Source organism: Lontra canadensis, unplaced genomic scaffold (genome assembly GCF_010015895.1).
Source record: "Lontra canadensis isolate GAN:19392208 unplaced genomic scaffold, GSC_riverotter_1.0 scaffold134, whole genome shotgun sequence".
NCBI classification, from domain to species: Eukaryota; Metazoa; Chordata; class Mammalia; order Carnivora; family Mustelidae; genus Lontra; species Lontra canadensis.
The window spans coordinates 2,520,608-2,548,577 of NW_022631128.1; the positions used below are offsets into that span (position 1 = coordinate 2,520,608).

The 27,970-nt window shown below is 51.2% G+C and overlaps 1 protein-coding gene across 1 annotated transcript; it reads right to left on the reverse strand.

Moving 5' to 3' along the window:
* Nucleotides 1–2,912: 2,912 nt before the first annotated feature.
* Nucleotides 2,913–27,600, reverse strand: CACNA1F (calcium voltage-gated channel subunit alpha1 F). The gene is given in 49 exon segments (XM_032842879.1): nt 2,913–3,143; nt 3,438–3,635; nt 4,170–4,279; nt 4,380–4,507; nt 4,609–4,734; nt 5,682–5,851; nt 6,132–6,260; nt 6,506–6,636; nt 6,803–6,904; nt 7,170–7,272; nt 7,458–7,554; nt 7,853–7,980; nt 8,207–8,366; nt 8,824–8,915; nt 9,175–9,240; nt 9,589–9,717; nt 9,923–9,943; nt 10,775–10,858; nt 11,103–11,213; nt 11,990–12,148; nt 12,247–12,448; nt 13,249–13,395; nt 14,381–14,433; nt 14,506–14,613; nt 15,024–15,111; nt 15,203–15,309; nt 15,459–15,518; nt 15,726–15,855; nt 16,042–16,204; nt 17,038–17,089; nt 17,275–17,320; nt 18,241–18,322; nt 18,439–18,559; nt 18,660–18,867; nt 20,203–20,428; nt 21,361–21,521; nt 21,678–21,704; nt 21,875–21,903; nt 21,905–21,969; nt 22,082–22,174; nt 22,425–22,615; nt 23,332–23,435; nt 23,543–23,739; nt 24,382–24,534; nt 24,624–24,766; nt 25,013–25,152; nt 25,376–25,481; nt 25,868–26,120; nt 27,512–27,600. Coding segments are annotated over 49 exon segments (5,955 nt in total). The 5' UTR covers nt 27,537–27,600.
* Between the last annotated feature and the right edge of the window lie 370 nt (nt 27,601–27,970).

Sequence of the window (27,970 nt, forward strand, 5' to 3'; positions counted from 1 at the left end):
AGCGCTCTGGGAGGGTCGGTGTCTTGAAAAACACAGCTAGAGGTCTGGGGAGTGGAGGACCATTCGGTCCTACAGTAAAACGTTTTTGCCAGGCCCTTTACGGAGTTTGTTGAGTGTGTTCTTACAATAGCCCTATGTGGTAGGGACCATTAGCCCCGTTTTTTACAGATGAGGAAGATGAGTCCCCGGAGAGGTGTAGCTGCTTGCCCAAGGTCGCCCCACTAGTAATTGGCAGTGCCCAAAGTCTCAGCGATTTCAACGTAGTTCAAGGTCTTAAAAACCCCTCTCTTCTCCTCCAACCATCTCCCCTATTTCTCTATCCTTTTAGTCAAAATTTTGCTTGCTTCAACTCTACCCTTTACATCCTGTTTATTCCTCAGCTCTCTTTTAATCAGACTATCACTCCTTCATGCTACTAAAACTAGGCCCACAAGGTCAATGGCGATTGCCATGTTGCAAAATCCAGTGGATAAATACAGTGGGAGTTTAAGATGTTCAACCTCATTTATGCTAAAAGAAATGCCTATAAAAGCTACTAAGATCCTGTTTTTCATCTTTGAGGGTGGTGAATATAAAAAAGTTTGCTTAAGCTCAATATTGGCAGGTTGGCCAGAAACAGGCATTCCCATAAATTACCAGTGGAAGTTAGGTTGGAATAACCTATGTAGAGGGCAATTTTGCAGAATTCGGCAACCTAACAAATCCATATACTGATCGGCTCAGCATTTATACTTCTAGGAACTTATCTGACAGATTCATACATGTGCTAAAAGTTGTATGTATAAGATGATTCACTGCAGTGCTGTTTATAATATGACTCCCTAAGCACTCCTTACTAGTGGCCCATTTAAGCAAAATCTGATACATCCACAAAATGGAGTACTATGCAACTGTCATTAGTACTAATATGGAGCCTTGTAGGGGCACCTGGGTGGCTCAGTCAGTTAAGCAGCTGCCTTTGGCTCAGGTCATGATCCCAGGGTCCTGGGATCGAGCCCTGCATCAGGCTCCCTCCTGGTCAGGGAGTCTGCTTCTTACTTAACTATCTTGGTGATCATTCCAAGACTCCATATCAGTATTTTTAAAAAAGATTTTATTTATTTATTTGACACACACACACACAGAGAGGGAACACAAGTGGAGGGAACAGCAGGTAGAAGGAGAAGCAGGCTCCCCACAGAGCAAGGAGCCCAACATGGGACTCAATCCTGGGACTCTGGGATCATGACCCAAGCCAAAGGCAGATGCCCAACCGACTGAGCCACCCAGATGTCCCCCTTTAGAATTTTTAAAAATTTGTTTATTTAATCTCTACCCTCATCTGGGGTTCAAACTCACAACCCCGAGTTCAAGAGTCACATGCTCGTTTGACTGAGCCAGCCAGGTGCCCCATGTACCTTTTGAATTTTGAACCATCTGGATATATACCTACTTTTTTAAAGCATCCCCATGTACACACACTCGAATTCACACAAATATGTAATGGATACCTCGCCGTTGGTGCCTTTTTGGCAAAAGAGCTTGGGTTTCAGCAATTACTTGCAATTGAATCCCACTTTAATATTTATTCCTGTGTGGCTTCGGACATGTAAAATAGTTTTAACATGGTACCTACAGGGTTGCTGCACTGATTAAACAAGATAATCACTGTTATGCGCTCAGCCCGGGGCCAAATAAATGGTTCATTCTACTTCCTACACAGCTCTGGAATCCACTAATTTCTCACCATCTCCTCTGCCACCTCCCCTGGCTAAGGCAACCATGGTTCCTGCCAATTTTAGCATCTCCAGTCTCTTCCCCCTCCCTTCTGTTTTCAGCACAGCCGTCAGAGCATCCATTTAAAATGCCGTTAACTATGTCACCACCCTACTCAAATCTCTCCCATGGCTCCCCACTGCTTTTAGGAAAACTCTTGCTCTGAGAATTGGGATGAAACCCTGGGTCAGAACCTCCCTGGCAGTGGCCCCATCCAGGACCTTTCCCAGCACTGCCTCTGATTCCTTCAGAGTGGGGCTGAATGCCACCTTGGAAAGTCCCGCAGCATGTCTAAGCCAGCTCAGTTTGGCCTGAGAGAAACCCAGAACAGTGCCTGGCACAAAGTAAATGCCTGATAAAACTTCACTTGGTTAATGAGACCCCCAAAGGCTGGGTGATGACTACAGGCAGGGCAAGAAGCAGAAGGAGGAGCGCTGGGATCTGTGCGGGACAGTGGGGTACCCTTAGGTGGTCTCAGGAAAACCAGGTGGGCCCTGAGTGGATTACTGTGGTAACCCACTTTGCTGTCACCCATGTCTTCTGTCAATGGACTTAGATTTTCTCTTTCTTAGGCAGAAGGTAGAAAGCAGGAGACAGGGTAATCCCAATTTAGCTTCCCAGAAATTCCTGATGCTGTCAGAGGACCCCTCTGCCTGACATATTATATACCAGGCTAAATCCAACCTCCAGGCCTTTCTACTGGCAGGACTCTACTCTGAGTATTCTTATCCATTTTATCCCATCTGTTCTTCCTCAGGCTGACCTGACTGACCCCTTGTGGAATCTTTGATTTTCGCCCACTCCTCATCCAAGCCTCCACATATCCTCTCCTCCTCCTTCCTCCATCTCTGTCCGGTCCCCTTCCCCTCCCCCACCACCTCCACTCTGTCTCCAGCTTTTTTTTGGCTGCTGTTTCTTCCTCCTCCTCCTCCCTCCTTCCCTAACGCTGAATAATCAGGCCTGGCTGTCCTGGTTTCTGGAAATATTCGTGTGTGGGCAGTGGCTCAGGGCTGAAGCAGGGGATGGATGCCTGGGGGGCGCTGGGCAGCCCCAGACCCCCACTGCAAAGATACTGAAATCCAGGGCTGTGGTCCATGCCTGTCTCCCTCTGGGGAAGGGAGAGCAGGTTTATTGAGCAGGGGAGGAGGGGTGGGAATTCAGAGGGCATGGACACAGGCCATTTCGTCTCCGAGGTCCTCCTCATCGAAGCGAGAGAGGATAGATTCTTCATCACTATACAGTGAGCTGGTCCCCTGTGCCAGCAGGTCACTGGCAGCACTGTCCATCTCGTCCAGGGTCAGGCGACAGGCATCTGCAATCTCCTGCTTGGCCAGGGCCACAAAGCGTGGGTCTCGGGCAAAGAGGCCCAGGCCCTCGGAGATGAGCACCTGGGGGCACAGATGGGATCAGAGTCAGCAGAGGGCCCAACATGGAATCAAACCAATGTGCACAGCGGGTCAGTGTAGGTAGATGACGCATCATCCATGAAAGTGTGCAGGGAAGTCACTGGGGACAGTCGTGCATACATCATGCTAAGCAGAAGTTGCAGAGCAAAGGGATAGATAATCACATGCACAGTGCAGACATCGGGGGTTGGGGGGATGCCCTCTTCCCTCCTTCCCAAGCTCCCACTTCCTCCCCTTCTCCCCCATCCCCCTTGCCCAGGTCCCTTTTAGACTCACAGCCTCCACCAGGCTATCAGCACTGCCCCTCTTGCCATGGCTGGAGTCTGAGTGGGTTCCAGGCACGGGCAGACAGGTGAAGGTGCGCAGCGGACCACTGGATTTGTGGAGGTATCCCTCCCCTGCTGCGCCCTCCTCCACCAACAAGAGTGGGGCATAGAGGAGCCGACTCCGTTGTGGAGGGGTTGCCCAGGAACCCTGGACCAGAATAAACATCAGGGGGCTCAGGACTGATGGGTAGGATATGAGGATCTAGGAATCACCCCTGTGCCTACCTCTTATCACCGCCCACCCCCCCCAAACACAACTGGAGGCAAACTGAATGCGAATAAACCAGACTTGAGTTTATTCAAGAGCATAAAAGACCTGGGTATAAATCTGAGCTCTGCCACTTACTGGTGGTCAGAGCTCTGCCACTTGCTGACTGTGTGATCTTGGGTAAGCCTCTCCGGGCCTCAGTTTCCTCATCTGTAAACTAGGACTAACAACAGTACCTATCTCACAGGTACAGTGAGGCTTTTGTGAATTCATTTTTTTTTTTTGGGTGGACAGCAAAGCTTATTGAGCTTCCAAAGAGTGAGGGGTCCTGAGAGGGTTGCTCACCCCCACTTTTTTTTTGCTTTTGTGAATTCATATGTGCCTCATTCTTCAGAAGACATGTGGTATGTTTGATAAATTCAGCCTAGGCTAACTCTACCCGTCCAGAACTCAGCACCCCATTCCCCACCTCACCTGTGCCCTGCCGTTGAGGGGTAGCCCACGATGATAGGTGCCTGGGATGGGTAAATCTTCACAACCACCCTGGCGCCTCAGACACTGGATAGTGAAGGAAGGCTTCCGAGCTGGGGGTGGGGGGGCAAAGAAGAATGTCAGTGCCACCCACCCCCGCCCTCTGCCCTGCTGGCTCTTGGTAGGGGGGCCAGGATCCATGCCTGCTCTCACCTGCAGGTGTGGGGGGCAGCAGACGGCGGCGCGGTGCATTGTGCCCGTCCAGGTATCTCTGGGGTCTGTGGGGTGGCAAAATGATGGGGCGTGGAGGAGTCCCTGCCCGCTCGTTTAGGTAGGAGAGCCTGCACGGGAGAGAGGGCTGAGGATGAGCTCAGGCCTGCGCATGGGCAATGAGGTCCCATTAGTCCTGCCCTCCTGCATGCGGCTCATGGGGTCATCCTACATGTCGTGGCCAGAGTCCTTGGTGGGGACTTCCTCTTCCTTGGCACGATTCTCCTGTTCTTCATTTCCTTTAAGCTGAGAACTTCCTTCTTCTGGAATGGTGAAAATAAAGCCTCCAGAACTTCTCCTGGGGAAAGTGAAGCAAGTTAGACAAACCAGATCCCCTCCAACCACAATCCTCCTAGTATGTGGCCCTCCAACCACAATCCTCCTGGTTCCTTCTTGTTCCATGCCGCATCCCCTACAGAAACACTGGGCTTTTAGGTTTCTTTTTTTTTTCCCAATTGGGAAAACTCACATAACATAAAATTAACCTGTCATCATTTTATTTTTAATATTTTATTTATTTATTTATTTGAGAGCAAGAGAGAGAGAGAGAGACTGGAGGAGGAGCAGGGGGAGAGGGAGAGAGAGAATCCCAAGCAGATTCCATGCTGAGTGCAGAGCCCCAGTTGGGGCTGCATCTCGTGACCCCAAGATCATGATCTGAACCCAGATCAAGAGTTGGATGCTTAACTGACTGAGCCACCCAGGCATCCCAACCTGCCATCATCTTAAAATGAATGTGGGCTTTCTTTTAATAGATGTTTCTCATGGGAAGGACCCAACATTAAAAAAAAAAAAATCAAAGTTGGCCTGTTGAAGAGACACCTTCAACACAGGAACTGGGAGTGTGTTGGGGGAGGTGAGGAGGAGGCTATAAAAGCTAGGTGTGACTTCATTATGTTCTTTCATTATTTCTGTGAGGTAAGTGCTGTTATCATCCCCCTTTTACAGGTGACAAGATTGAGGATCGTGGAAACTAAGTGACTAGCCCAAGATCACTTAGCAAATGGCAGAACCAGGATTTGAACTTAAACTCACTTAGTTCCATGTTACGTGCTTTTTGTATTAAACTTTTGCATTGCCTTTCTCTTATGAATCTCTTATTACCCTCTGTTCCCATCTGAGCCCTTAAATCCCTTCCATCCGTCCTAAATTTCCATTCAAAGGCCCCCTTGCCCCTGAATTACGCCCATGTAGTGGCTAGTCCCTGCCTTCCCTTACAACATCCCACCAGACCCTTGACCATACCTGTGGCCATGGGATCCAGCCTGGGGTCCACTGGGCTGTCTGGAATTGGGAGCCCCCCCATCGTCATCACTGGGCCCAAGGGAGAGTGAATCTGGAGGTCTGTCCCCAACAGGTAGAGACACAGAAATCACGGAGCTCCGGCGAGATGGGGGCTGGGAGCCCATCGGGGCCTGTGGAAGTCACAGGATTGAATGTTGCCATTCACGTTACATCTAAGTCACTTGGTCAGTGATACAAGTCACTTGAAGTTTATTCCCAGTGACCTCCCTAAGGGCTAAATCTGGGTTTCACCTTCCAACAGTGGATGGTAGGTATCAAATAAACGTTTGCCTGTTGTAGGGAGTCTTCTCAGGGGGCCTCATCCCCAAAGGCAGTGTCCAAGTTACATAAGGAATTAAGAGAGTGTTTTTTACAATCAAATTCCCTAGGGGAGTGAAAACTTGCCCTCACTTTATAAATTTCTGGGTTCTTCTCATCTTCCTCCTCCTCTCTCTCCTGTCCCTCTTCCTCCTCATCTGTGTCACAGGTGAGGGCCTGCCTGATCTCAGGACCCAAGTCCTGTAGGCTCCTCAGACCAGCCTGTGAGGGTAGAAACATAGGGAAGCAAGGTAGCTCAGGGTCCAAACTCCCCCATTCATGAGCCTGCTTCCCATGCAGGAGTGTGGGGTGGGGTAAGGGGTCCCTCAGCCACCCCTGACCCTCTGTGAGTCCCGGGACCTCTGTTTCCTCATTTGTGACATGGGTTCCACAAGACCAAGAAGGCAGGAAGCCTCAGCCATGGTGCTCCCACATACCCCACCCTACCCAGGCCCCTCTCTGAAGACCTGAAGGGCAGAGGAGGTACTTGAGGGGGCCTCACTCCCTAGTAGCCCCTTTTCTTTCCTCCGCCTGAATTTGCGGAAATAGTCCTGGATCAGAAATGTGGCGTAGAATTTGCCCACGGTGACCTCTTCCTCTGGGGGTAAGGGAGAAGAGGCAAGGTCACACAGGGGTCCTCTGTTCCCCCTACCCACAGCATAGACTCCCTTTGGCCCCCACCCCCATCCAATGCTAGTTTCATGATGGTGAGTAATCATTTGACATTTGGGTGGGCTCATGGAATTGGGGTGGAGCTAGCTCACCGTCAGGAGGGGGGATGACCTCATCTAGCAGCTTCTGCTTTATCCGCTTCCAGATCTTTTTGATGACAATCCGAAGCTCCTGATTGGCTTGTTCCAGGTTCCCTGCATCAGGAGAGAATATGGGGCATGAGTCAATAGGAGGAGCCCTTCGCAGCCACTCCTTCCCTGTTGGAAGGGGCTTCACAAGCTTCTACCGCAGTCACACACCACCCCCATTGAACAGGTGGTAAAACAGGCCAGGAGGAGCCATAGTCACTTATTTTGAGGTTCAGAGCCAGGAGCCAGGCCCATCACTCAATGAGATTGATCCCTGCACCTTCCCCAGAGGCCCTCCCGCTCCTGCCTCTTCCCCATCCCTCCCATGCACCTTCTGTCTTGATCTTCAAGGATGTCCGAACCAGGGCAAAGAGTGTGGCATTGAATGTCACTGTCCCGTCTGAGTTGAGGGGCATGTTCATCGCCACAAGTCTCTACACACCAGGGACATGGAACCCACTTTGATCAAATGCCAGGGATGAAGGCATTGGATACCCAGGGGCAGAAACCTTTGAAGATAAAACCAAACACACCCTCCCCACCCAAGACAGGGTCCCTGCCCACCCCTGTGGTGGGTGGACAGCCCTTTCAGAGGTGGGGGGTGGGCAGGTGCACAGACCTTGCAGGCCACTCGGTGTGGGCAGAGCTTCCCAAATCCCAAGGGGGGCTGGATGCGTCTCAGCAGAGCAACCACATCCAGGTGCTTGATGCGGCCCCTGGGACAAGTTGGGGTGGGTGGGGGGCACCGCTGGATTGGAGATACCTCTATCCCTTTCTGAAGACTCCACCAGCTCATCTCTACCAACTCCCCCCCACCCCCAACAACCCAGAGCCTGCCAGGGAAGAATCTGAGGGCAGTTGGGGAAGGCAGAGGACAGAGGCAATGGGAACCCTGGGGCATCTATTGACTAGGTAATGGGTAATGGATAACAGGTCAGAGGTTCTGGGGCTGGGGGACTGGGTGGGACAGGGCACTGTCCCCTGCAATCCCAGTTATGTGGTTATAGACCATACTTGGCTCCAGGGTCATATTCAGACCAGATCCTCTTGAATTCATCAAGGTGATGGGGGCCCAAGATGGACCAGTCTCTGGTTAGATAATCAAAGTTATCCATGATGACAGCCACAAAGAGATTTATGATCTGTGGGCCAGTGAACAGTGAGGGTTAGGTGAAGGGCTAAGCTGAGTGTGGGGGGTTGGTGGGATGCTGAGGTAAACTTATGGTTACTGGGTCACTAGTCCCTGGTTGATCTTATCAGACCAGCCCTTTCACCCCCTCTGAAGATCTGGGCTCCCCACCTTGTCCCCAGACCTTTCAGGCCCAGCCCCCATGGCAGTGGTGGTGGTTGTGGGGAAACGGTCCTCACCAGGAAGGCGCAGAGCATGAAGAAGCTAATAAAATAGGCGATGGCAAAATTGCTACCACAGGTAAACTCCTCGCCAGGGCTGACATCAGACTCAGGGTCACACCGACTCCCGGGAAGGCTGGCAAGCATTATCTCCTGCCATGCCTCACCAGTGGCACACCTGGGGGTCACACAGTGGGGCCATTTTGGAGGGGAGGCTATGAAATCATCACAAGTGGCATTGTAGGGGACTGGAGGGTAAGAAGATGACCCACTTCATGCCAGGGGTTATATCTGGCACAGATAAATTCCATAAAGCATTTCAATATTTTAAAAGCTGGTGTGGCCAAGACAATGACAGTCATGTTCATCAGGTATCCCCATGTTGATCCCCATGCTACTGATGGGGCACTGAGGCCTAAGAGTGGATATACCTTACAGCCAGAAAAAGAATGGCCGAGGCTAGATTATTACACAAGACTCTTCAGATCACGGCCATAAAAGGTCTCAGGCAAAATGAAGCCCCATGCTGCCCTGTTATTTCCACAGCTCAGGCAGTCTGGGGCCCAGACAGGGTGTGTGGGCACCCAAGGACATGCTGGGGACCAAGATGGCAGTGGAGGAGGCATGGATGTCACCTGAACAAAAGCAGCACAGCCTGTGGAAAGGTCTGGAAGTTGTTGTTTCGGTTGATCTGTGTGCCATCCTGAAGAGCCACCTTGCCAAACATCTGTGGGTGCACAGGGCATGTGTCAGAGTGGCAAACCCATGCCCCTACAGGTTGTCACCCATTTCATACCTTCCAGTACTCAACAGAGTACTAGATCAAAAGATTCTCACAGCCCTGATGTGCAGGCACTGCTGATCCCATTTCACAGATGTGTGGACTGACTCAGTGTCATCCAGCTTGTCTTTCAACCCACCACCCCCACTGTGGGTGAATTCCTACCCATAGTGCCTAAGGGATGCTCCCTGGGTTCCCCACTTGCCTGCATCCCAATGACTGCATAAATGAAGAATATCATTGCGATGAGAAGAGCCACATAGGGCAAGGCCTATGGGGTTGGGGAGGAGAATAGATATTCAGGTCCAGGCATAGAACTGTAAGCCCCAGAATGCACTGCTCCCTCAAGCCTAGGCCTACCGAGAGATGTGACCCATCCCCAAAGTGCCCATGACTATCAGTGTCTCCCAAATGTGGACACAGTATTAAATACAATAGAATAAGGTCAGTGAGACCAAGGCATGTTGGGAATTGGGAGGCTAGAAAAATAGAGAAAACCAGAAATGGTAAATTGCAGATGGGTATGGCACACTGGGAAATGTAGTTCTTGGGGTGGTAAAAGGACAGGCTGAGAAGTGTGAGATGAGGGTGAGGGGTGGTCAAGGGGATGGGGAGTTACCTGGAAGGACTTGATGAATGTCCAGAGCAATGTGCGGATTCCTTCACCTTTACTGAGAAGCTTGACTAGCCGCATGACTCGGAAGAGGCGGAAGAAAGTGATAGAAATGCGGGAACTGTCCTCAGAGCTCTGAGGTTGGGGGTGTAGGTAGGTATGATGAGTCTACATTTGCCCCAGTCACCTCGTCTTATGCTTTGGCCCTCCCAACCCCCAAGTCCCTCAGAACTCAGGCCCCAGGATAGTCAGGGAGCATTTCTAAGGACTCTTAGGAAGAAAGGAAGGGAGGGTAGGTGTGGAAAGAAGCATAGAGTCCCTGTTGTGAGGTGGGAGCTACCTCGCCAAGGTGGCCACCATTCTGAAGGGAGATATGGCCAAGACAGAGGTGACAGAGGAGAGGATGAGATCGCAGGCCCAAATGAACAAAGGGAGAAACAATGTAGCAGATACAGGGGATAATGGATGGTAAAGTCATTATTCAAGGGATGATGGAGAAGGTTATATGGTAGTGGATCAGGATGGTTGTGGGAAAAGTTGGCAATGAGGGTGGAAGGGAAATGAGAGGGTATGGGAAATGATGGCGGAGAGCCAGTGGGGCCAATGGAGGAAATGATGAAGCCAGTGGTTTCATGGAGATGATGGAGATTAGAGAACCGATGGAGGACCCAATGGAGGAGACAGTGATGGAGACATGGAACCAGCAGCATTGTCAATCGAGGTGATAGAGCCAAGTAGTACCCAATGGAGGAGATGATAGAGCCCATGGTACAGTCAGTGGTGATGACAGAGCCGTGAAAGACGCAGTGTTGGAGACAGTGGAGTTGTTGGAGGAAATTCAGCCAATGAAGTATTCAGAAGAAACGATGGAGCCAAAGCAGGAATTGGTGGAGATGATGGAGTCAATGGAGGTGGATGTAGAGGAAATGAAGGAAATAATAGAAATAACAGGAGAGTCATTTTAGGAGATAGCAAATGGAATTGAATGGAATGGAATAAGGGATATAAAGTAAGGAAATAAATGGAATAAGGGAGCTGGTGGAGGGGGGCTTTGGCTAAACCTGACAGGGATTCAGGAGACATGGAGCTAGAATGAGGAGCACTGAGTCTTCAGGACTATGGTGGAGGTAAGTTGAGAGGCCCTGGGGTTGAGGTGGGGGAAGACTGGGTTTGTGGAGAGGCCAGTCCTTACGTTGACTTCAGTGACGGCAATGTCTACTAGGCTGCCCACCACAATAAGAGCATCAAATGTGTTCCAGGCATCGGTAAAGTAATGCTGTAGGCAGGAAAAAAGTAGAGTCTTGTCTTCTCAGAGCTAGCAAGTTAGTATAGGGGTCCAGTGGTAGGTGATATTATGGAGGCAGGGCCCAGCTTGGACTACACAATAGGCCTTCATCTGGATCCCTCTCATTCCTTGATCTATGAACCCTTGGTTGCTGCCCCCCCCTGAGAGCTCTGCAATGAGTGCCACCCCAAGGAATTCACCCACTGCAGATGAGTCTAGGGCTTGGGGGGGGCACCTTGGGTTTGAAGGCGATGATTTTGAGCACCATCTCAACAGTGAAGAGGCCAGTGAAGACCATGTTGAGGATGTCCATGGCATAGTTAAAAGGAGCAGTCTGTTCATAGTGCTGGGAGAGAAAGCCAAAGTGTGAGGATAGAGCCTGAGGCAGAGACCTCTCCACCCACAACCAAATATTTTCTGGCTTGGACTGAGGTGAGTCTGGAGATGTGATAGAACTATGCTTTGGCCAAACTCCTCAAACTGTCGGTATCCCAATATGGATATTGGAAAGCCCAGTCTTGATTTCCTTGCAGCTACTTCTGACTAATGAGACAGAAACAGAAGTCTTCTGCTGGCTGGGCAGCTTCTGTGAAAACTATTTTTGCTTTCCAATAAAAAGCTCAAATGAGGAGAGCCCTTGGGTGCAGTCTTTCATCCTTTTCCCTGCCTTGAATGTGGTTTTGATGCCTGGAGCCATGGCAGTCATCTTGTGATCATGAAGCAACAATCATGAGAATGAAAGCCAACTTGTTAAGAATGGAGGAAGAGAAAGACACTGGATACCTGATGAACAATTATCAAACAGCCTACCATATTTTGTTGACTCCAATATGCACATCTTTTCACATTTAGAATCTTTGAAAATGGGGTGCATTTCACAATCAATAACAACTTACAGTGGCCATCTGCATTTCCCCCACATTCTTATATCTCTTAAGTCAGGATGCAACTTCCAATTATTGGCCTTAGATTTGAAATGTGGCAAATATTTTTATAACTTAAGTCTCTGTCAGTTGGGGATTTTGTTGCTTGCAGCCTAAAGCATTCCTAATGGTTCCCAAGGGATTGTGTGGACAGAATAGGGTCAGGTGTCTGGCAGGGGTCAGGGTGGGGAGCTCAGACCTGCATGGCTAGAGCAACCGTGTTGAGCAGGATGAGCAGGAACATGAGGTACTCGAAGGCAGCAGAGTTCACAGTGGCCCACACACGATACTGATGTGGGTTCTTGGGGATGTAGCGGCGGAGTGGCTGGGCCTTGAGGGCGTACTCCACACACTGGCGCTGCATACGGGTGCAGGGCATGAGTGAGCAGTGGGATCCCAAGGCAAGAGGGTGGTGGGGAGGGTTTGGAGGCCATAAGGTGAGGGGTTAGAGGTCACCTGGTTCTTATCCAGCTCACAGTTTTGGTATTCCTGCTCGCCCTGGGCACGGAAGGTGATGATGACAAAGCCCACAAAGATGTTCATCATGAAGAATGCAATGATGATGATGTAGACAATGAAGAACACTGAGATCTCCACATGGTAATTATAGATAGGACCCTTGTCCTCTGCATTTGCATCAATGGCCTTGTATAGTAGACTGGGGAGGGAACCAGTGGGAATGGGTGAGGAGATATCCCAGCCCCCTGAGACCTGCCCCCAGACACCTTATAATGGACACTCTAGAATCTCCTGCTTGGCACCCCAAAGACCCCAAATCCCCTGACTTAGCCACCTGGGACCTCCATGCATACCCCAAGCAACACCAGCTGGCTTCAAAGACCCCTAAATCCCTTGTCTCAGCCCTCTGGAGACCCAGAGGTCCCCATACAACCCTCTAGAGAAAGTCCCCACCCCAGTCCTCCAAGACCCCCAAATCCCTTAAGTTCCCATGGACCACTAAATTCCCTTCTTCATTCACCTCAGATACCCATTCACTTCCCCAGAACTCCCCCACAAGACCCCAAAGATCTCTAAATCCTGTCCCATCAGCTTGAATTCCTTGCACCTTCTTCCCAAAGATCTTCAACTAGAACCCCAAAGACTTATACAGCTCTCTGAAAACCACTGAATATCCAGCTCCATCTCTCCAAGACCTCCCCCAGTGCCTTCCTCCAGACCTCTACCTGGTCCCCCTTAAATCCTACCCAGTCCTTTCTAGACTTCCTCAGAGACCTCTAGCCTTCCTGGAGACACCCCCATACCCAGTCCCCAAAGCACCCCCAGCAAACTTCTGGAGGACCCCCACTCAGTCCTCTGATATGCTCACCAGTCCTCAGAAAACCCTATCCAGTCACAAGAGACCTTTATCACATCCCAACATACCTTTCCACCCATCCCCAAGGAGATCCCTAGACTCCTTCCCTGTCCCCTGCCCATCCCTGGAGCCCTGCTCCTTACGCAGGCCAGCCTTCAAAGGTAGAGACAGTGAATAAGGCCATCATGGCTGAGAGGACATTGTCAAAGTTGAAATCACTGTTGACCCAGAGCCGCTCCCGGACCAGTGGTCGTGATACATCTCCATCAGGGTAGACCAGGAAGGAGCCCCTGTGGATGTTGCAGAGAGGGTGGGTGGGTGAGCAGGGGTGGGGAGCTGGGGAAAGGGGCCTGGGGTCTCCAGCATGGAGTGGTGAGGTTGAATAGCTTGGGTTCAAATCCTACCCATCCCCCCCCCATTTGCTGGCTGGGTGATCTTAGGCATTTAACCTCTCTGTGCTTCAGTTTTCCTCATCTGTAAAATAAGAATACTAACAGAACATATTTCCTGGCCTGATACAAGGATTAATCAAGTCACTCAATGAGAATAGTATCTCGCACATAGTTGGTACCATATATGTTAACTGTCATATCCATTATCATCATTGTCATCTCCCAGGAAAAAAAATAATACTAATAATCAACATTTCTCAGCATGAAGTATATGTCAGGCCCTGTGCTCAGCTTTACATGTAGAAACTTTACGTTGTAATACACTCTCCTTGTAGTAACTCATTTACTCCTTACAGAAACCTTGTGAGATCTGTATTGTTTTCATCCCCATTTTTCAGTTAAGGAAAATGGGACTCAGCAAGGTCGAGAAATGTACCCCCAAGTCTCATGAGATGAATTTGAACAAGGAATGCTTGACTTCAAAGCACATGCTTTTAATCACCACCCTCTACAGGAATCTCAAGATGGAAGCCTGGGACTTTGTGACAGTGGCCATGGGTGAGGGGAGTGTTTGGGGATTTCTGGGGGGGTCCAGAGTAGAATGTGGGTAACTCTGGAGGATGAGAAGAGGGGTTTGGGGGAGGTATTGGGGTCTATTAGGACTTGGCAAGACCTGAGGGCCTTTGCAGCTCTTGGGAAAGTTCTGGGGGTGTATTGTGGGGAATTTGGGGAGCTTGGGGGGGCTTGATAAAAACTGAGGGAGTTTCTGCAGTTCTTGGGAGGAAACTCCAAGGGTTCCAGGGACCTGGGTGAGATCTAGGGGCCTCTTTGGCCTTTGGGAGGGGTCCGAAGCTCCACCAAGGGCAGGGTTTAGGGCACTCACTTGCACTCTTGGGGGGTGTGTTTGGCTTCATCAGTGCAACTGTAGAATTTCCCCTGTAGGGAGGATACTTGTCAGGCAGGTTTACCCCTTGCTCCCCACCTTGACCTTCCAGTGTTTCCTCTCACCTTGAAGAGCTGCACGCCAATGCAGGCGAACATGAATTGCAGGAGAGTAGTCACAATCATGATGTTCCCGATGGTTCGGATAGCCACGAACACACACTGCACCACGTGCTGCAGGCACCCACACAGATGGTTCACGAGACTACAGGCCACAGCAGCCAGAGGGGATTCTGGGAGTAGATGGGGCTCAGGGACTCGGGCTGGGGACGCCTGGTCGTGGACCAGGGATATGTGCTCAGGGCCATGTGGGCACTGACCAGGAATAATTATTTACCGGGAAGGGATATGGGCCCACATTTCAGGAACTTGTGTCAGAGAAATGTGGCCATAGGTAGGGAATTGTTAGTTACTTGTAAGGAACATTGGTCAGGCCACATGATCAGTGGTCTGGGGTGTGGGTTACATGTTGGGTCCAAGCTGTGTGGTCAGGCGTCTGTGCAAATAGTCAGTCTGATTGGAGATTGGGGCCCTAGGAGTGGGGCAGGACATGGGTCCTGTGGGTTTGGGTGGGGCTGGGTTACCTTGAGTCCCTTGGCCCTGTTGATGGCTCGGAGAGGCCTCAGTACTCGGAGTACCCTCAGGATCTTCACCACTGAGATGGCGCTGGAGCTGGGGAAGGGTCAGTCCTCAGGCCCTGGCCCAGGTTTGGCCTCTTCTCTGGGAGGAATGGAGTGGGCAGGGGATGCAGAGGGTCACTCACTGGATGCCAAAGGAGATGAGGGACACGCTGACCACCAGCAGGTCCAACAGATTGAACCAGCTACGGCAGAAGGAACCTCGGTGCAGGAAGGCCCCAAACACTGTCATCTGTGGGAGGGGGAGGAGGACATCAGGGTAGACTCCAGGTGTGGGTATAGAGAGGGGAGGAGGGTATGGAAACAGGAGAGGTGGGCTGTGGGGGTGGGTACAGGATGGTTTGGGGCAACTGGGGTTAAGACTGGGGACCTATTCATTACCTTTAGTAGAATCTCTACGGTGAAAATGGAGGTGAAAGCATAATCAAAGTACCCCAGAATCTGGGAGTAGAGAAATAGGGGAAGCCACTGAGTCATGGCTTAGCGAAATCCTAGGGGTATGTGTGTATGTGTGTGTGTGCATGTGCTTTCTGTAAGCTTTGCTGTCCCTCCCTCCTCCTTCCCTTCTCTCCCTCTCTTTTTCTGTCCTTCTTATGCCCAGTATGACACCCCTGGGAGTGTTCCCCCAGCCCCCAGCCAATGGCTCACGTGGTTGCGGAAGGAGTGGGCTCGGATGGGGTCCTCAGCGGCCAGGGACACACTGCTGAGGATGATGAACACCAGGATAAGGTTGGTGAAGATATGATGGTGGATGAGGGTGTGGCAGGCCTTCCTCAGCCTGGGGAGTGGGGAATGGGCTGTGGTGAGAACCCAGAACTGCAGAGTTGATTGGGAGAGCCCAAGGGAGAGAGCTCAGCCTCTTTTGCATCGGGCCGCGCACCCTGCCAGAGCCTTGGCTGGTCCCTAGCCCTCCACCTGCCCCAGCCCCTGCTGCCTCAGCCCCTCATCCATTCCCAGCACTCACGGGTTAGTTTGGCTGAGACAGAAGAAGGCACTGCCCTCAGGGATGGGTACCACCTTCTCCTTGGGTACAACTTCCTGCAGGAGTTCCACACGCCCTGCACCTCCTTCCTCCTCTTCTTCCTCTTCCTCCTCATCCTCCTCGTCCTCCTCTTCTTCCTCCATGCCTGGTACCAGAAGAAGACCAAAAGACAGACAATTCATTGGAAAACGTATGTAAAGCCCCTAGAATAGTGGTTGTCACATGGCAAATTCTTCCCGTGTCAGCTCCTCAGAGAAGGCCTTTTAGTTTGTTTTGTTCACAGTTGGGTCTCCAGCACTTAGAACAGTGCCTGGGACACAGTAGAAGCTCAGGAAATGTCTGTTGAATGAACATCACCATCCTCGCCATCCAATACAAGCTGTTTTACAATAAAGGCTCTGAGAAGTTCTGCAATAAAACAAAAGTCTTTCTCTTCATTAATCTCAGCATCCCAAATGTTGCTGGCCACACACCAAACCCACTACTTTTATCAGTTTATTAGTTTTTGATGTAGTGCTCAATGATGCATTCGTTGCGTGTAACACCCAGTGTTCATCCCATCATGTGCCCTCCTTAATGCCCATCACCCAGTTACCCCATCTCCCCACCCACCTCCTCTTCCACAACCCTCAATTTGTTTCACAGAGTCAAGAGTCTGTTATGGTTTGTCTCCCTCTCTGATTTCTTCCCACTTAGTTTTCCTTCCCTTCCCCTATGATCTTCTGTGCTACTTCTTATGTTCCACCATATGATAATTGTCTTTCTCTGATTGACTTATTTCACTTAGAATAATACCCTCCAGTTCCATCCATGTTAACGTAAATAGTAGGTAGTCATCCTTTCCAATCAAGCCCATCACTTTCAAGATGATTTCAGAAAAGTCTTCTCCTCAGACAGGAGGATCTAGGTGGTCAAGAGGTCTGCCTGGGTGCCGTCTCTAAGGTCCCACACCTCCTCCATCTGGCCCTGCCCACTTGCCTGTTTCTTCATTCTTTCTGCCCTCCTCTTCCTCATTCTCCCCACCAGGCACCTGGAGACAGAAAGATGGGGGTCACCGATGGTGGGGGAGACACTATAGAATGGACCTAGGGGAGGCATGGAAGGAACACAGTAGTGGAGAGATGCACAGGCAGAAAATGGGGGTTAAAACACACACACATAGACAGGTATTGGTGGTAATGGGAGGCGTAGACAGTGCCCAGGCTTCTAACTCACCAACACTCCATTTTCCTGTGGGAGAGCCCCCTCAGTGCTCTTCTCCCTGTGAGAGAAAAGGGGAGCAATTGCTAAGGATTGCAGCAGATAGAGGAGGCTGAGGGGGTCAGTGCAATCAGAACAGACCTTTCTGAGGTCCCATAGAACCTCCCTGCTTCTGCCCTCATCCCCACAGTCTGTTCTTTTCACAGCAGCCAAAAGGATCCTATTAAATCTTAAGTCTGGCACATTCTTCCTCTGCTTACACCTCTCCTATGGTTCCCACTCACTCAGAGCAAAAACCAAAGTCCTCACTATGGCCCAGAATGCCCCCAATGGGGTCCCTCTACTCCCCCATTTGAGCTCACCTCCAACCACTCTTTTCCTTGATCACCTCACTCCAGACTCCCTGGTTTCCTTGGTGTTTTCTTAAATGTGCTGAATGTGCACCTCAGGACCTTTGCACTTGCTGTCCCCTTGTCTGAAGCACTCTTCCCCCAGATATTTTCATGGCTCACTCTCTCCCTTCATTTGGGTGTCTGTTCAACTGTCACCTCTGTGTAAAGGCCTTCCTTGACCAAAAGAGGGTCTAACCCTATAGCAAAATAGCAACTTTCATTTCTCTCTATTCTTTTTTCCCCAAACTCTTTTTTTTGTTATATATCATTAACATATATTTTATTAAATTATGTTATATATTCATTTCTTTGTATTTTGCTTGCCTCCCCCCAACTAGAAAGTCATCTTTGTGAAAGCGAGGACTCTGTCTACCTTGACCCCTGTCGTCTCCTCAGTGTCTAGAACATGGCCTGACACAAAGTGGGAGATCAAAGAATGCACATTGAATGAATGAGGACTGACAGGTTGGATCTGGGGATATGGATTGCCAGGGTGACCGAGGCATCTCTGGTAGTGTAGGATGTACGTGTGGAGACCCAGTCAGGGATCCCAGGGAGAGACTGTCTTGGGGACAGAGCCAGACATCACCTGCCCTTGTCATTGACAGTCCCTGTATCTCCGCTGGCCAGGTTATCCACAGCAATGGCAAGAAACACGTTCAGAAGGATGTCTGGGGTGAGCTCAGGCTAACAAAGAATGGAGAAGAAGCCTGCCTGTGGACTGCCCACATCCCCTTAGCTATCCCACATTCTACCAGCACCCAGCCCCCCAAGGCTCCAAGGATACAGTTGCCGCAGATGAAGAGGATAATAAAATAGACACACACCAGCATTCCTGGGAAGAAGGGCCCACCATAGGCCATGATACCATCATACATGACCGCATTCCAGTCCTCACCTGTCAGGATCTGGGGGTGAGAGTTCGCTGTGAAGCTCCTTGGATCCTCCCACCCTATGGTTTCCCTCCTCCCCACCCAACCCACCCATCCCATGGTCTCCAGACCTCACCTGAAAGACAGTGAGGAGGGCCTGGGGGAAGGTATCGAAGGTGCTTCGCTTGGTGTGGGTCTGGTCAAAGTTGAATTTGCCCCCAAAGAGCTGCATGCCAAGCAGGGAGAAGATGATGATGAAGAGGAAGAGGAGAAGCAGCAACGATGCAATGGATTTCATTGAATTGAGCAGGGATGCCACCAAATTGCTTAGAGATGCCCAGTGCCTGCAGCAGAGATGGAGGAGGCAGGGTTGACATGTCCAGTGGTGAGTCAGGACCCAGGGCAGGACTCCAGCTTGCAATGTGCTAAGGGAGAGTCAGGTCAAAATGAGCTTCGGAAGGGCATCTGGGTGGCTCAGTTTGTTGGGCGTCTGCCTTTGGCTCAGGTCATGGTCCTGGAGTCCTGGATCAAGCCCCGCATCAGGCTCTCTGCTCAGCAGGGTGTCTGCTTCTCTCTCTTCCCCTCACCCCACTTGTGCTCTCTCTCTCTCGCTCTCTCTCTCTCAGTTTCTCTCTCAGATAAAAAAAATAAAATGTTTAACAAAATAAAATGAGCTTTGGAGTTGGGTTGGTGTGAAAATAAGATGTGAGGAGAAGGTTGAATTTGGGATTAGTGTTGGCGTTGAGGGTGTAATGAGAGATGAAGTTAGGATGGAGGTTATATGGAAGTTGAATCTAGAATTGGGTTTCAGGTTGGGACTGGGACTGGGATTGGGGTTAGGGACTGTAGCTGGGGATGGGGTTGGGGTTAGGGGTTAAGAGAGTATTTGGAGTTTTAGATGACTGAGTTGGGGATAAGGTTGTGGTTGAGGGTTGGGATAGAAGAGGGGTTATGAATGAGATTGGTTCTGGGTCTGAGATTGCAACTGGAGGTAGGCTACTGGTTAGGAGTTAGGGACATGGGGGTTGTGGTTAGTGATGGGGATAGGCTGTGAGTTAGGGATGAGATTAGAGATGGAGCTGGCCTTGGGATTGGGTGTTGGGGCTGTGGATGAGCTTGCATATGATGAGTGGGTAGGGGTTAGGTCTAGAGATGGTGTAATGTTTGCAGATGAGTATGGAGGTGAGTTCAGAGATGGGGCTCGGAATAATGTTTGAGCTGGAGTTCAGGTTGAGGAAGGGAATGGAAATGGAGTAGACACCCTCCCCAATGGACTTTAATCTCCATGAGGCCAGAGGAACCTGGGTGGCTCGGTTGGTTAAACATCTGATTCTTGATTTCCGCTCAGGTCATGATCTCAGGGTTGTGAGATCAAGCTCCTGGTCAGGCTCTGAGCTGGGTGTGGAGGCTGCTTAAAATTTTCTTTTTCCCTCTCCCTCTGCCCCTCTCCCCCAACTTGTGCTCTTTCTCTCTCTCAAAATAATCTCTGCGAGGTGGGAACTTGTGTCTGCTTTGATGCCTAGTGTTTCACTAGGCCTAGTGTTTCTCTGAGTGCCTGGCACCAAGTAGGTGCTCAGTAGATATTTGTTAAATGAATGGTAAGGCAGATAGTCACTGGAGCTGGGGAGGGAGTTGTTCAGGCTGTGCTTGGGGCCCCAATCCTCCCCTGCCCCACACACCTAGTGACTTTAAAGATCCTGAGGAGGCGCACACATCGGAGCACTGAGATGCCCAGGGGTTGCATGGTGCCCACCTCCACCAGGGTGGTCTCCAGGATGCCTCCACAGACCACAAAGCAGTCAAAGCGGTTGAAGAAGGAAGAAACATAGGCAGAGGGGCCCAGGCCATACAACTTGAGAAGCATCTCCACCGTAAATAGACAGAGCAACACCTTGTTGGCATACTCTATGGGGAGAGGGGCAGAGGTGACTGGATTGGCCAATTTCCTCAGTAATGTGTAGAGGGGTGGGGGCCATGGGGCGATCTGGGTTAGCTGTTATCGGGCCAGATACAGGCTGGGGGCAGGTAGGACAAGGTTAGGGATTGGGGTGAGTCTGTAGGTCAGAGTGGGTGAGGTTTTGAGAGGCTTGGAACTGGGGCGAGGAGAAGAATCAGGGTGGGGGGGCCTCCATCAGCCTCTATGAGTCCAAGAAAACTCCATTTTGAAGCTAGTGTTAGGATCTGGGGTTTAGCTGGGATTGAGGCCAGTTTGAGGCTTGGGGTCAGAAGTGTGTTCAGTATTCAGGTTGGTGTTGAGATAAAATGAATAACGGTAAAAGCCAACACTTCTAAAATGTTAGCTTTATGTGGACTAAGCCATGTTCGAAGCACTTTTCACTTTAACTCACTTAATCCTTCCAACCACTCCCATGAAGTGGATACAATTACTAACCCCATTTTTGTAGATGGGGAAACTGAGACACAGAGGGGTTAACCCGTCCAGACAGTGTGGAGTTAAGATTCTGGAGTCCCAAGCCACCTGCCTGGGTTTGCCACTCACTAGCTGAGTCCTGGGATTAATCATTTAATTCTTCAGTACCTTGGCACTCAGTACTGCGTGCCGTAGTACTTGCTTCACATAAGGCTTTAGTGAAGAAAAATTGAGTTAGTCCATGCAAAGTGCTGAGAACAGAGCTTGATGCCTAGAGCAAGTGCTCTGGGAGTGCTAGCTACAAGGTGCGATGGGACAGGCCAAGGTTTCTGCATTTATTAGGGCAAAAAGGCAATGTCTGGGGTTCTGAGGAACCCCAGAGGCCCTGGATTTGGGTTTCTAGAGTGTAGACAATTGGAGGTTGGGGAAGGGGGCTGGTAGTCTGGCGGTGGGGGAGAGGGCGCACCCTGGATCTGGGTGAGCCAAATGGGCTGCCCGTGGTGCTCTGAGGCGATGGTCAGCGTGTTGAGGAAGACGAGCACCAGCACGGCCCAGTAACAGGCGGTGGACTTCACAGCCCTCCGGCAGCGTGCCCGAAGGCCCCGGTTAGCTCGGCGGAGGTGGCGGCTGGGGAGGGGGGAAAGGTGAGTCCTCTGGTTGAAATTACCTACCTGAGCGGGGCCTGGGGGGCTCAGGTGGGCTAGCCCGGTGGTCACGGGGGACTTGGAGGTGGGGCTCACACAAAGTCATGGGGCCCCAAATCCCATAATTTTCCCAACTCACCAGACCCTAGTTTTCATGATCTTGTTTCTGGAAAAGAGGAGGATGGAAGGTGAGCGTCAAGAGGGACTAAGGGGCAGTCGGTGGCTGGGGTTGGAGCTCAGGGGCTGGGGTCAAGATTACAGGGTCCAAAAAGGATGGTGGTCAGGGTCTGGACTGGGTTCTGGACTGGCCAGGGGTCAAGGGCTGGAGGCCCTTACAGGCAGCGTGTGCAACTGGCCAGAGCCCCCCTCCTCTTCTTCCTCATCGCCTGGGGTCTCTGTCATCGAACCAGTGTCACTGGCTGGGAGGCTGGCTGTGGGAAAGGTGAGAATAGAGGTCTGTACTTGAAGACCCCAGGTTCCAAACTTGGCTTGCTTCTCTGTCTGCCCATCCCACCCCCCTCCCTCATCTGGCTGGACCCTCACCATGGCTGCTGGTGGAGTGGGTAGAGCGGGTAGAGTGACTAAACCAGCGCAGACGTCCACGTCTCCTGGTGGTCAGCTCTGCCAGCTGTGGCCCTGCCAGATGGGAAGGACAGTTGGGGAGCGTGGCCTGAGGTTGGGTTAGGGCCGTGGTGGTGGTGGGGGGGGTGTTATTTGGAGTTTTTGTTCTGGGTACAGGGTATTTGAGTGTGGGTCTGGTTCTGTGTCCTAGGCTGGAACCGGGGACTGGGCCTAGAGTTGTTGCCAGTTGGGGCGGGATTTGAGGAGGGTAGCCCACATCTGAGGCATGCGTGGATCAGGGAATGGGCCCCACGGGGTTGCCTACGGTGGCCAGCCCGGCCCTCTTCAGCCATAGAACCAAAATTGCCATCTGCTGAGGGGTCTTCGATGTCTAGGTCCTCTGCCTGCGTGATCCAGTCCAGGTAGCCTCGCAGGTCCTCCTCCAACTGTTGCTTCTCCCGCAGCTTCTGGAAGTCCCCTCGTGCTTTGGCCTTCTCCCTCTCCTTGGAGAACTCCCTGAGGGAGGAATATGGAGAGCTAGGTGAGGGAACCACTCTAGCTCCCTTGCCTTCACCATTCCAGCCCCACTGGCCTCCTTGCTGTTCTTGGAATATGTCAAACACATTCTAGCTTCGCATCAGCGGTTCCCTTTCCTTGGAACACCTTTTCCTCAGATATCCATGTGGCCCATTCCCTCATCTCTTTCACATTTCTACTCAGATGTCACCTTCTCAAGGAGTTCCGTCCTGATTGCCCCTATTTATAATTGCATGATTTGCTCATTTCTATCCTTATCCTTCCTTTCTTTCCATAGCACATATTCCATATAAAACACTACATATGTGAGGCGCCTGGCTAGCTCAGTCAGTAAAGCATGTGACTCTTAATCTCAGGGTTGTGAGTTCAAGCCCCACACTGGGCATGGGGCCTACTGGAAATAAGAAAAAATTTCAACAACCCACCACATACATGTGTGTGGGTGTGCATATACACAATCTGTTGTGTGTATTGGTATTATCTGTCTCTCCCCACCAGAATGTAATATCCAGGAAGACAGGGATTTTTGTCTTTTATTCTATTCCTAGTGCACCCAGTAGTTGCTCAATGTTGACTGACGGAATGAAGTGGTATTTCTGATGGGTTCTGAAAGGATGCCTAGGAGTTTGCTAGGAACAAAACAAATGGGACTGGAGCTGAGGGGCAGTATGGGGGCGGGTGTCTAGGCTCCTCACCCACTCAGGACACCAAGTACAAGGTTGAGGACGAAGAAGGACCCAAAGATGACGAGACTCACGAAATATACCCAGGGAAGCTCATACCCCATGGCATCCTGCATCTGGAAAGAGAGCACATGCATCTCTCAGTATATGAAGACGCTCTCGCCTGAGCTTGGGGAGGAAAGGCAGGTGCAGTCTTGCACTGTGTGCCTGTCGTCCACCTCACCCAGTAGAGCACGTCTGTCCAGCCTTCCATGGTGACGCACTGGAAGACGGTCAGCATGGCGAAGAAGAAGTTGTCGAAGTTGGTGATGCCTCCGTTGGGCCCTGCCCAGCGCCCGCGACACTCGGTCTGGTTCAGGGTGCACGCACGCCCGGATCCCGAAGATGCGCAGGGTGACGGGTCCTCCTCCGCTTCCACGTCTGTGGGAAGACGGGAGCTTTGGGTTCTGAAGCCTGCCCACCCACAGCTACCCTGGAGCTCCGTCCACCTGAGAAATTCAACTCAGGGTTCGAGATTTTTCTAAATCAAGGGCAACTGTAAGCTCCCAACTCTGCTAGATCAGGATTCGGAACCACAGGGAAGTTGTGAGTCCCAACCACAGGTATCTGGGGGGAGGGGAGTAGAACTGTAAAACTTCTGGTAGAATCTTGTAAATAGCAGTGAGCCCTGAGCCTGGGGGAGGAGTCTTGTGAACTGGGAAGGCCCTCTTGAAAAAAGGGCGGGGGCAAGGCTTGGGCGGGAGTCTGGATAAAGGGCATGAGTATTTGGGGCCAGTCCTGGAGGATGGAGTCAAGCGCCTGGAAAGGTCTAGGCCTGTAGGTGGAGTCTTGTGATGGGGCGGAGCTATTAGTCAAGGGGCGGCAGTAGTCCGGGATTGAGGGCGGAGCTTGAATAAAGGGGTTGGGCTTGTTATCCCGGAGGCGGAGCCTGAGCCTGGGGGTGGAGTCCTGTGGATTTGAGCGGGTTTTTCTGAGAAGAGGGTGTGGCCCAGAAACCCGCGGAGGGAAGGGCAGGGTGGTGGTGGTGGTGGTGTCCTGCCCCAGAGGGGTGGAAAGGCTGACCAGATCCCAGGAAGTAACATGTCTTGTGCATGCGTCCAAGGAACAGCTCGAGTCCAATGATGGCATAGATGATGATGACAAAGAGCACGAGCAGGGCGATGTGCAGCAGGGGCACCAGCGCCTTCATGATGGAATTGAGCACTATGTGCAGGCCTGTGGGAACAGAGGGGCGAGGTTGGCCTAACTCCCAACTCCGGTGCCCCTCCCCCACCTCCAACCTCCTGGGGGGGCGTGCCACTCACTTGGCACCCCAGATACCAGCCTCAGTGGCCTCAGCACCCGAAACGCCCTTAACGCCTTCACATCGAAGCCTCCTGGCTTTCCCCCTGTGTGCGGGGTGTCTCCCGGCCGGCCAGGGCCCTGCTCCAGTAGCACGCTGAACAGCCTGAAGGGGTAGCACGGGATTAGGAGGCCGACGGTGGGCCTCGGGACCTCCCTCCACCCCTCCCTTCTCGGAAAAGCATAGGTCCTCATGACTGGAAATGTGAAGAAGTTTAAAATATGTTGATATTCCTGATTCCGGCTGCCAAATGGGGGCAGTCGGAGACAGACATTTCCCCTGGGCCCCAAATTCAGCGGGCCTGGGGTAGGAAGTCGAACTAAGGTGGGGGTGTCCCCTGCAGACGCGCACCCGACCACAACGATGATGAAGTCGAGTAGGTTCCAGCCATTGCGGATGTAGGCACTGGGATGGAGCACCAGCCCATAGGCCACGATCTTGAGCACAGTCTCCACAGTGAAAATCACCAGGAATACGTACTCCACTTGCTCCTGAGGTTGGAGCCAGGGGCGGGGCGGGAGAGTGGGGGTTATTTGAGGGTGGGGCTTGAGGGGGGCCGCCGAAAGGGAAGCATAATCGGAGATCTAAGGTTCGACTGGATATGAGAGGGTCATCTGGGTCAGCGAGGAGGGGAGATGAGGGGCTTGAAGGGTTGTGGTGTGGTTCTACTGGGGCTGGATCTGGTTTGGGGAGGGGGCAGGGGGCAAGCCTCACCAGGTTGTGGTTGGCAGTGTTGGAGTCGTCCTCTGGAAAGGGGATGTAGACCCCCAGGGCTACACAGTTGGCAAAGATGGTCATCAGGATGAGGATGTCAAAGGGCCTCAGGTGGACAGTCAAGGACCCAGGCAGATAGGTCTCAGATTCCCCACATTCCCTTGGAGCCCTCCCCATCCAATGCTGATGCTTGACTCAAGGCATCCAGCCCTGACATCCCCAGCTCTTGCCCTGACCAAGGCTTTGACTTTGAACCCCCTAGAAACCTTAGCCATCCCCAACTCTTGCTTTGATTTAGCCCTTTACTCTTGACACTCCTCCCCCAACCCCCGCAGTGACCTTCACATTTCTCAACTCACCCTCTAATCCAGTTCTTGACTCTTGATCCCTAGTGACCTCAGCCTTCCTCCATCCCAGCCCTGACCCAAACCTTGACTCTTGGTACCCTGGTGAAACCTCACTCCTGAGCCCCGCCCCGGCCTTCCAGGATGCTTCCACTCCACAATGCTGATGCAGAACCGCCGCAGGGGGTTGGCCAGTGTGAGGCAGAAGAGCGCCCGGGGTGACCGCTGAGCACTGGCCACTGCCACCGTCTTGTGCTTACTGTGCTGAGTCCTTCGCTTAGGGGTCTCCAGGCCCGCTGCCCCACTGATTTCTTCACCCCCCGATGCTGGAGGCCCAGGGCACAGCCCCCATTCAGGACCAGGTCCTGTCCCATTGGCTGGGCTGGGCTCTGGGGTGGTGTCTGTGTGGAGAAACCGAGTCAGGGAGGGAGAGGGGATTGGGGCAATCATGGTTGCCTCCTTCCTGATCCCATCCCTGTGTCTGGGGGCAGGAGAGAAAAGCATGTAAAATTAGGGAGAGTTGGGGTGGTGCCTGAGTTAAGAATTGCAGGGAAGAGTTGGTGTTGTAATTGACTGGGGGTAAAGAGAGTTTTTAGAGAAGGGAAGGTGAAATTACATTTCCAAGTAAAGTAGGCTTTGCTGTTAGAATTGATACGGAGTTTAAATTGGCATGGGGTAGGATTAAGTTTATAGCTAGAGGCAAATTTAGGGTTAAATTCTAGTGGATTTTGGATTGGGTTTAAATACAGGAAGGAGTAGAGTGTATGAGTTGGGATTAGAAGTGGGATCAAGGTTAGGGTTAAAGTTAAGTTTGGATGGGATCTGAATTTGGCATTGGGGTTTTCAGCTAAAGTCATTCCCAATTCTTGTGGCCTTGTTCTAGCCTCTGAGGGGCAGTAGGTTGGCTTGGTTAGGATCCCCAGTGTTGGAGGAAACAAGCTGTCTGAACTTGGCACCTGTGTGCAGCCTTGGGAAAATGGTGCAACTTCCCTGAGCTTCAATTTTCTTATCTGCGTAATGGAGTGATAAGAGTACCTATGTTATAGAGTCGTTGTGAAGATTAAGTGAGTTCAGCATTCAGAATAATGTCTGGCACAGAGTATTATTCCCATTTTGCAGATGAGGAAATTGATGCAAAAAGGGAAGTGACCAAGTGGGATTGGGATTGGGATTCCAACATATGCAATCTCTGACTCCAAGGTAGTAAGACTTCATGACTTACTACCACCATCAAATGTGTTCATTCTCTCTCTCTCTCTCTCTCTCTAGTCTTTAAAATTGATCTGTGCTCTTTTTGGAGACTTTTTGGAGACTCAGAGACCTACTCACTAACAATATTGATATCTCGATGTTGGGGTTGAGGTTAGGGGAATTTATAGCTCATACTAAGGGCTGAATCTACATTGAGGTTTAGACCCTGACAGGGGTTTGCCCTCTGGTTGGTAAGGTTTGCGTTAGGATTAAGCTTGGGGCTAGCTTTGGAATTGGACTTGGGGTGGGCACTAGGATGGAGGTTGGGGCCAGGATTAGGGCTGGGATTCAGTTCCGAACTAAAGCTGGGGATGGGGCTGGGAGGCCATAGGGGCAGGGTCTGAGTCAGACTGAGCGTCAGGATTCAGGTAAGGCTATGTTTGGTGCTGTCGGGGAGGGAAACAAAGTGATGTGATTCTGGTCCCCTGGTGACTCTCCAGGGGTGGGGTCCTGTTGGGCAGTAGATGGGGCAGAGGGGCAGAGGGTAGAGCAGAGCCTCGGCTTGCTCCAAGGGTCTGCAGGGGTGGAAGGCTGCTCTCACCTTTCCCGCCTTCAGACGCCGACATCCTCCTTTCAAGGTTGAAGAGCCATCTGCACACAGCCCCCCTCTCTTCGCCCAGCTTTAGAGAGATTAAGGTCACAGGGCGGGGCTATAGCCGGGTTGGATGGGAGGGTGAATAGGGGCAAAGATGGGACATTTTTGGGCTAGAGCCTGACAACAGAAAAGGCACTGATTTTTTAAAAATATTTTTATAAAATATATACCAGTCAGAAATTAAAATAAGAAAAATGATATCATTTCCCAACAGTATTTGAACTTTGAAATGTGTAAAAATAGACCTAACATAATATGTGTAAGATCTCCATGGGAAAAAAAATTTCAAATACTGTCAAGTGATTAAAGGGGACTTAAGGAATGGAGAGATATATTAAATTTACTAATAGAAATAGTCAATGTTGTGAAAATGTCAATTCTTCCCAAAGTGATTTAGAGATTCAA